The sequence below is a fragment of the Seriola lalandi genome, unplaced genomic scaffold (assembly GCF_002814215.2).
Source record: "Seriola lalandi dorsalis isolate HSWRI2012SDOR001 ecotype SW California unplaced genomic scaffold, Sedor1 jcf7180002054825, whole genome shotgun sequence".
NCBI lineage: Eukaryota > Metazoa > Chordata > Actinopteri > Carangiformes > Carangidae > Seriola > Seriola lalandi.
The window spans coordinates 894,921-904,547 of NW_019525378.1; the positions used below are offsets into that span (position 1 = coordinate 894,921).

The window sequence follows — 9,627 nt, forward strand, 5'->3', positions numbered from 1 at the left end:
GGGGGGGGGGGGTTGCAAAACTGGATTTGAACTCAGAAAGGACTAAAGGACTCATCTTTAATATATGACATGTTAAACATCTTAAACAGTGTGTCCTGCAGAGCATATACTGGACCTTGGAAACAGCCGTTGAGAAAACACTGATAGGACTGAATCACTGATGTAATCAAACCTTTAACAGCATCAACTTCCTGCTGTTAGTGTTTGGGAGTGAGAGCAGGTTACTGTCTGTGTTGATTGGGGAGAGCGTAGGATCTCATAAGGATTTAAGTGTCTTCACTGAAATAAAGAGACAGTCGCACAAGTGTACACACATGGTTTGCCTTTATTTTGAAAAACCAAGCTTTCATGTGTCACATGAGATGACAACGACTGAGCTTGTCTCTGTTTTTAAACCTTAAATTTATTTTGCATAAGGTCTTCACTAAAAGACAAATTCTTCAATAAAAGAGCGCTTGCATAAATAAAATGATAAAACTTCTCAGGCTCTTCTATCTTTTTCTCACTGAGCCACTTTTCTTGTCTGACTTTTGCTTCTTCACATCCTTCTTTCCTTTTGACAGATTCTCGTAAACATCCTCCTTGTTTCTGGGAATTAAACAAACAAAAAAACAAAAACAAAAGCTGATCAGTGATTTCTGCAGTGAGGCAACACTATATTTTCAAAAAGCAGATAACAGTGATAAGACACAGATCTGTAATAAGTGAATCAGGAAACGAACAGGGCTGCTGCATGAGAACGATTAAAACCACCGGACCAAGCACGAATCAATCACTCAAAGCTGGCAGCCAACTATTCAGAGCTCCAAGTGGGTCAAAGTTTACGGCTGAATTATCCAGTGCATGTGTGCTGTGTTTCTTTCCTAATTGGTTAATTAAAACATTGTCAAGTTTATACTCATTTATATGAACAGCTCTCGGGCCAGAGGTCACACAAACATTATTCAGACAACAAAACAGCGATAAGCGGGGTGTCTTCAATTTGTTTTTACGCTGTAGAAAACATCTGTCTTGTTTATCTCCGACACCCATTAAAGGCTCACTTCACTGATTTTACGCACAGGTTTCTCTCCAAGACCAGTGAAAACAGTTCAGTATAATGTCTTCTGTGGCAGGGGCTCTTCAAGGTATAAAAAAAACCCCAAGCTGAGATAACCTTGATGACATCATCAGGGTTATCTCAGCTTGGGTTTGAGACTTATACTTGAAAGCCTTACCACCATGCCTTAAATGCCTGCATTACAAACCGGTGATGTAGGGTTTTAAAGATCTGGGCATTTAGGAGGCATGGAGGGTTTAATAAAAGATGATTATGAGTTTTGGGAAATTTAAAATCCAGTCTTTTTGGAGCTTGATTTGCACTAGGTGCTAAAAGTCGGGATATCTCAGCCTTTGCTACTTTGATTTTGATCAGTCCTTTAAAAATCTGTACGTCGCATCACAAGTGCTTGTCGAATGGTCGAATAGCTTCGGGAAACCAATTCTTCACCCCCCCAACACCCATCTGTTACTAAACTATTTCTACAGAACTACAACCCAGCGCAACAATATGAATGTCTTCCTGGAGAGACTGTCTGAAAATGACTCCCGCAACTATAAACCATTATAATTTCAACAACACATCCTACTAACTAGCTCTGATCAAGCGTAGTCTGACCCTAATTCATTGGCGTGCCCCTTTGATCCCAACAGAGAAATAATTCTTATTCTTCTCTACAAAGAGGGGTCACTACCACGGTTACTGGAGCTGAGAATCACACATGAAACAAAGAAAAACAGAAGCTCGGGTTTCCTTTGATTCTCAGCTAGTCTGGACAGCTTAGTAATAAAAGTAATAAAAACAATGGCTGATGGCCACAGTTTAGAGAGTGAGTGCCAGCCTGTGTGTGACCACTAGGGACTTTGTTACTGTACAAAAGTGGAGCTGGGACTACAATGCGTCCTCCCACCACCCACAGCTACTTCTCTCAAAAAAATGAGACTGCCTGCAGCTCGGCTCTTCCTCCAGAAACTGCTGACATGAGGCTGAAAACGGTGACTAAGTCACGGGTTTTAAAAGAAAGTAGGGCGGCAGTGTGAGGTTTAGAGGGGAAATGTGAATGTATTGAGGACATCCAATTTACGCACACAGAAACACACACACACACTCACTTCGAGACCTTCCTGCTCGCTGGTTGGTGTTTGAGTTGCAGATTTCCATACTCCGTCTCGGCTTCCTGGGGGAGAGAAAAATAGAGGCGGTTCAGATATGACAGAGAGAGGTCATGCGACTAGTCTCGTCTATGCAATTGAATGTTTTCTGTCTCAGGGTCAACATTCATCTTTCACAAGCCCCTTTCTGATAACATATCACTCTGTTGGTGTTGAGCTAGTCTGCTCAGCTGTTCAAATCAGCAGTCAATAGTGCAAAGGTCTATTGACATACATATCTCTATTTTCTTTCCTTGAAAACCTATTTTCCCCGTATCAACCTATATTTTAGACCAGACTGATTCCTGATGTGTTTGATGGTGAATCTTCGTCTTCCTCCTTCTGTCCCTGTTGCTCACCATGGAGGCACTGTCTTTGGCTTTGGTGGTCTGTATGTACTCGGACACAGCCAGGTAGATGAACTTGTACTGGGCCTCTGTCTGCACCATACCAGAGCGCTGCTCCCGCACCATCTGGATGTATTTAGGGATGTCAATATCACAGTCCAGGCCTACAGGGAGAAGAGAAGTGAGAGAGGAAAGCACTGGATTGAGACAGTATGACAAAGAGGAAAATAAACAATGTGTTTTAAATAACGTTTAACAACTTTAACAACTTTAAAACATTTTTTCTTTTACCCTGAGTGTCAATGGTCTCGATGATCATGTCAATCACCAAAATTGTGCCTGTCCGACCGATTCCAGCACTGCACAAATTCACAGAAGAAATTTAGTTAATATATTTTCCTTCAAATCAAAACAAGATGCATTTAATCAAAAAAACTGAACATCATTAACCGCACCAACAGACATACAAGTCTACAGCTATGCTAGCAGCTCTGAGAGGCTATGCTAAATGCTAAATCCCAAATGGAAGCAAATCATTTGGGGCACCAAATTCACATTTATCGATTTGCTCTTGAGAATAATGGCTGGCTACACTGAACAAGCTTAGGACCAGTTTTTCTTTGCAGAGACAGGCGATGGGATATGAGACGGACGGTGCCATCATAGTAGTTGTTAGGGCAAGGGTTCCTGCCGCAAGATAAATCAGAGGAGTGGTGAGATGATTGAAAAGATTAGATAGAGAGAGAAGATAAAAAGAGAAAAACTGTATGCAACCTGTGATAAAGGGTCATATTCATAAGTAAGTATTGTTTTGATTTAAAGACCCACATGTCAGACATTTTATGAACCGCTGTGTGAAGCTAAGGTATGGGACATCTTATTACTGCTGTGCAGCTTTGTAGACAGACTTACAAACAAAAATACTTACACGAGGGTCACATAATCATTCAAACAACAAGTTTTAAAAAAGCACAAACGGCCTCAGTATCCCACATGTCACACGGGGAAAATTCCAAAAGGATAAACTGTGAGTTGACTTTACATCTTTTGTTCGACAACTAATCTTAATCCTAAAAATATGATCATTTTAATCTTTAACCTATAAGTATTAACACTTATTATCAACTTAACATTATGAAACCTGAGCCTGGTAAACTTGATATTTATGACATCATCAAACAGTATGGATGGTCTTCCTGCACATCACAAATTCAACATCTGAGGATTTATGACCTCACTGACACTTGGGGTGAACCATCATTTGGCAAACTCCCCACTTGGGAAAAAAATGTAATTTTCTTTTACCTTTCTTTCTGACATTTGGTAAATTAATTGGTTATTTGAAAAGAAAATCAACAAACTTAATCCATAAAAATAATGGTAAGTTGAAGGAAGCAACAATATTGCAATTAGTGCTCTAAGGAGTCGCACACCTCCACAGTTTGAGTTTTGGGCCCCATGAAAACAACATCAACAACAGCTCTGACACAATAAATATCTGTGATCCCTGGCACGTTCAGCTCAGTTGTTACACTGGGTCTCCCACCCCCAGGGCTCTTTCTGTCCTGTCAGTACCTGCAGTGGATGATCATGGGCCCAGCACTGGGAAATTCAGCCTGTTTATTGTTGACTTGAGTGAGGAAGCTGAGGACGCCACCTGGCTCCTGAGGGACGCCATGGTCAGGCCAGCTGAGGTACTGGTAGTGCCATACTTGACGAGATTGTTTTGGCTGTCAAAGAGAAAAAAAAATTAGGTGATAATAATATATTGATGAAATGTGCTTTACAATCAGCTACATACACAGAGGAGAGTGAGGTCAGAGGTCAGTACCTTGGCTAGAAGAGCGATCTCCAAAACTCTGACTTTATAATCAGTAGCTTCTCTCTCCGACTCACAGGTCACCAGGTAGAGCCCCATCTCCTTGGAGGTATGAAGGTCCGGCCAGTATGGCACACATTTATTCTGAACAAAAATAAAGAATGACTCAAATAAATTCTACCTTCATCTGAAAGGTCCACTTCATGCACAAGAAACTTCTGTTTGGCTTTTGTTTTTTAAATCATGGTTGTAACTGTTTATAATATCTTGAATATTTTTAATATTGTAACCTCACGCACTTAACTCTTATATTTATGGTACTTTGTGTGTTTTAATATGTTCTTATGTGTATGGTGATTTTATTATTAGTATGTTGCGCTGAAAGATGTCCTGTGTGTCCTGCTATACGAGCTCACAAGAGCTAATTCCTCACACTGTTTGTTGAAATGGCAATAAGTTAACTCAAATCAACTCAAATCAACTCAACAAAGTCTTGAAATATTTTTCAAAGTAAAATCAATTGTGATTTATTCATATTATTATCATTTACAGTTGCATCCTCAAAGGGCCTAAAAGGGAAAAATGTAGCTAGAAACAACAGCAACCTCCAGGGAACGGTAACGTTGTTCCCTAAATGAGTACGAGCCAAAATGTTAATTACATTTAAAAAAACAGATTAAGCCTGTTTACTAGAAATGATGGGTGTATTTCAGGTCCTCGGGCAGGCTACACTAACACTGAAAAAGATGAGTTAACAACAAGTTTGCCATCCTCATCCTTGGAGCAGTTCTTAGTAAGAGGCCAGTTGCAGTCAGGTCAGTAAAGTGGAGTGGGTCTGAAACATTTAGAGCTTTTCCAGTACACCTCATAATTTAAATACATAACCAAGGTCCACTACAGTACTCTTATATTTCTATTAAAGTATGAACATTTCTTCCAGTTCGGCTGTGGCCGAATGACAGAAATGACAGAAAGAAAGATGTACTTCTCTCATGGGAAATGTCATTAGAGTTGGTTAATAAAAATCTGATATTCGGACTTTCTGGGGGGATTTTAAGGGTTTCAAGTTTTCAAAAGGAAAAAAAAACACACACTCAAAAGTCTAAATCAGCTTTCTTGATTGTTGCTTTGCTACTCACCCGCCCTTTCTCAACCTCTCTTGTTGTCATGACGATCACACTCGTGTTCTCCTGCCATACCATCTGCCAGAAGTCATTGACAGTTGTTGCTAAGCATCCCTGAGTGGCGATGTAAACTTTCTGATCTCCAGACTCCCACAGGGTGTTCTGCAAACACAGAATCAATACACAAACACGATCAACACAACGACCCTGATGACTAATAACACGGTGAATGATGAAGAGGTGAATATCTGACGGTTTTCCGTTCCGTATTTCATGATGTGTTTTTGTCATTTTGTGTTGCTCCGACGCCAGAGACTTTGCAGACTTACTTTCACATAGTTGGCGTTGATGTAATCTGCCCCCACGACGTCAGGATCGGCATCCTTCAGGGTGACCCTGGTGTCATTGACTTGTGGGAGAAAACAAATGGACAGAGAGAGGACATGGTGAGAGAGCAGGGAAACGTCTTTGGTTAAAGTTAGCTCTAGGAGAATGTGGATTTATTTATTTCGACGATAATGATACAGAAAAGATGAAAAACTCACAGGGAAGAATGTTCTTGTATCTGTTCTTGCTCTTGTTTTCAGGTCTTTGTCCTTCCTCTCTGCTCTTTTTCACCTTTGCCTCCAACTTTTGCAGATTCTGGCGGGAAACAGAAACTATGTGATACCTGCTGTGTCCCAGTTCCATACCACATACTAATACTGTACAGTATGTCTGGTATTATTGTAGCAGTGCACAGTTTTCACTGTTAGAATAAAGACATTCAAATATTTTTCTAAGTTTTATACTAACAAGAAATGATAGAATAAGTCAATCAATCTGTGATTTTATGGGTCAACTCCAAATAAAAATTCACAAAGAGAAACAAGATCTGACTGGAGCTGTGTCTCCACTGGAGGTGAGACAATTAGTCAATTAATCAATGAGTTGATCAACATAAAATTTAATGGCAACTTCTTAAATAAATGGATGACTTATTTAAGTAATCTTTTAAGCAAAAATGCCCAAAAATTCTCCATTTCCAGTTTGTGACAATTTTCTTCACTTTTTGTTCTTCGTTCGTTGCATTAACTGGATGTTTGAGCTTTTTACTGTTGGTCGGACGAGACAAGCAATTTGAAGATGTAACATTGGCCTCTGGGAAATCTTGTGACCAAACGATTGGCAGATTAGTTGAGAAATCAATCATCACATTAATAAATACTGAATACTGAATACAGCCACCTGCAATTTATTTTAATAAAAGTTTGAACCTGCAGGAATCTTTTCCATTTCCTTTCACTCAATAATCAAGTTTTTCTTTATCCACACACCACATACTCGAAGGCTCTTGTGATTTATTATGTAATATGACTTTGGGACACAGTTGATTTATTCCACCACCACAAGATGGTACTATATTACCTCCAATGTCTAGTTGGCCAAAGTAAGGAAGTAAATCTTGATATGTAAAACGCTGATGGACATAGCAGTCAATCTGTAATAAAATGCCTGATGTATCATTTATTTCTGCCACGGCAGGTCAGTCGTGTGGTTCCTACACCACAGATTAATAATCATGGTAAGAAAACAGCGACGGGAAATGTAACTGAGGCCAGGTCAAATCTTACATCAAACTCCTCCCAGAAGCCCGCCTTGCTCTTCTCTCCCTCGCCCTCCAGCAGCTGCTGTGCAGTCTGATTCAGCTCCTTCACTCTGCTGTCGATATCTGCTGCATTCACTCTGGTGGAGTAATACGGCTGAGAGAGAGAGAGAGAGAGAGAGAGAGAGAGGGGGGAAAATTATTATAGAGATGAAAGAAAAGGACGAGGCAATGAACGTAACACGAAACATTGCTATCGTCAGCCAGGTCACATTAAAACAAAAGCAAACATGTGAGTAATATTTCCTATCTGTGGGCTGTGCCGCTCGGCTTTTAAGATAAGTTTCTGTTCTTCACTTCAGCTCGCTGATGTTCACCTTCTTTGATTAATATATTCCATCTGAAATGTAATTCAGACTCCGCACATTCTGACCTGTTCAGTTGTGTGAGAAAACCCAGTCTACCTGTTTGAGATGCACCCAGTGCCCAGAGATCTCCTCGATGCCCTTGCGTTTGTAGTGGTCCACCAGGTCTGTCAGCGTGTCGAACATCTCTGAGCCCCCCACTGTATACCTGTCATTCTGGACACACGCAGACACATACAACATGCCAAACTGTTGTTCCAAAAGTTCCTAAAGATGTGTTCAACATTTAAAAGGAAATCTAACACAACATCTGAAAAGAAATGACACGCTCATGTATAAAATAAAAACAAGGGGTTAGATCAGCTTTTGCAGTAGCACAACATTCAGAGTAATGTCTTTGTGACAGAACCTTGCAGCAAATTATTAAAGCACATGTACAAAAAAGGTATTTTTGTGACAGTTTTGATCAAATAAATGACAGTTTACTGACTACAGAAATGATTTCCTCTGTATAAAATGCGTGAATGTATACAGATGTAATCCCAAGACTCTGAAGATTAGAGCTGAGCGCGTGCTCATAGAGAGGCCTTTGTGACCCTTCCAGTAATCTCGCATTAATCTTCTGCACCCCAGCGATGCACAAAAACAATGGGTCCCATTTAAATAAGGACTGAACGGTGTTTTCTATGAGGTCAACCACAGCTAAAAATAAAATGCAAAGGCCCTGATGGTGACTGATGACGGAACAACACAATCTATGAAAATGAGCTCTAGAGATGGCCGTGAGCCCTGTTGGTGTACTCTGAATACTTTAGAAGCTGTTCACAGTCAGACTACACCTTGTGGTTTCACATTTCTTACACAGAAATAAAACTGCCCTTTGTACCTGTGAATAACTGTTGGTAAGCATCTGAAGAAATACTGTTCCTGACATTTATGACCAATAGCTTTGTTGAAATATGAGATCAGTCTTTTGTTACACAAGTCAGGGGAAATGACACTTTAAACCTATTTTAAAGTGCGCTGCACAACCTTGGGAATACCCCTCAGTAATTTCATGTGATGTGAATCTGTTACAGGGAGTGATTCTGCAGATGACCAAAAACAACCCGTAGTTTCATGCACACATGATCTTGTGTGGCACACACACTGGCGGTCACACTTACACACACCCACCTGGCACATTATCTTAATGTGGGAGACACGCTTTCCTCCCGTTCTGCCCTTCTCGTCCGTCTGAACAGACAGGACAAAGTCTCCGGGTTTGGACAGCGACTCTCTGACCAGGAAGGTCCCCGGCTCGTCTCGTGCACTGAGGAGCTTCTCTGCATTCGGCCCGGAGAGGTGACCATGGTACCACCTGTGTCAGAAGAAAACACTGATAGTTCATGATGCAGCCTCTGTGACACATTTTTCAATATTTTTTTTTATGCCTTTTTTATTGATAGCACAGTAGAGAGAGACAGGAAATGGGGAGGCAGAGAGAGGGGGAATGACATGCAGTAAAGGGCCGTTCGATGCGGGATTAGAACCGGGGCCGACTGCAGCGAGGACTGTAGCTACATATGTGGCGCCTGCTCAACCCACCGCGCCCTCGACACCCCCATGTTTTTAAAGATATTCATGTGCTGAGCTAAATTTTGGATACCTGCAAAAACACACATAACTAAAAAAATTTTTTTTAAAAAGATCCTCGGTCTCGTGCAGATGTTCGACTGTTAAATGTAAAAAAGCAAAACATTCACACAGCAAATCATCCTTCATCTTCTCCTTTTTTCACTGCCACCTACTTACTGTATGTGCGCAAACACCGTTAGGGCTGTGACTGCAGTCTGTCCAATGCTAAGCAGTTGTCAGACACACACTGATGTGGTACACTGGACTGGTGTGCACGTAACTGAGTGATCACAAATAGAAAACCACAGAGGAATCATTAAGGTGGACAGTTAAAAACAGCATGTACAGATGTTGCTGTTACATGCAGGCCATATTTATGTCCACCACTGTACCCTCTGCGTGTTTGTGAACTGTGTGTGTGAATGAGTGAGTGCACACTCGGTTGGGTTGGGTTGTGACTTAATTTTAGGCACAGTTCTCGATTTCTTCTTCTAAACTTCCTGCTTTGCGGTCGGAAAATTTCTGATGACAGATTTCGTGGCTGAAGAGGACAAAGTATTTATAGCTTTGCCCCCCCCCC

At 40.9% G+C, this 9,627-nt stretch overlaps 1 protein-coding gene across 5 annotated transcripts in view; it reads right to left on the minus strand.

The window, feature by feature from the left end:
• Nucleotides 1-307: 307 nt before the first annotated feature.
• The window catches only part of ptpn6 (protein tyrosine phosphatase non-receptor type 6), a 19,362-nt gene continuing 10,042 nt past the window's right edge, over nt 308-9,627 (minus strand). For all 5 annotated transcript variants that reach the window (XM_023426397.2, XM_023426400.2, XM_023426398.2 and 2 more), the window contains 12 exons: nt 8,607-8,790; nt 7,530-7,646; nt 7,094-7,222; nt 6,026-6,122; nt 5,810-5,889; nt 5,496-5,642; nt 4,369-4,500; nt 4,113-4,267; nt 2,829-2,896; nt 2,550-2,701; nt 2,152-2,216; nt 308-588 (listed from right to left, as the gene is read on the minus strand). In XM_023426397.2, coding sequence (XP_023282165.1) covers nt 492-588; nt 2,152-2,216; nt 2,550-2,701; nt 2,829-2,896; nt 4,113-4,267; nt 4,369-4,500; nt 5,496-5,642; nt 5,810-5,889; nt 6,026-6,122; nt 7,094-7,222; nt 7,530-7,646; nt 8,607-8,790 — 1,423 coding nt within the window. In that variant the 3' untranslated portion in view covers nt 308-491. The remainder of the gene's footprint in view (nt 589-2,151; nt 2,217-2,549; nt 2,702-2,828; nt 2,897-4,112; nt 4,268-4,368; nt 4,501-5,495; nt 5,643-5,809; nt 5,890-6,025; nt 6,123-7,093; nt 7,223-7,529; nt 7,647-8,606; nt 8,791-9,627) is intronic.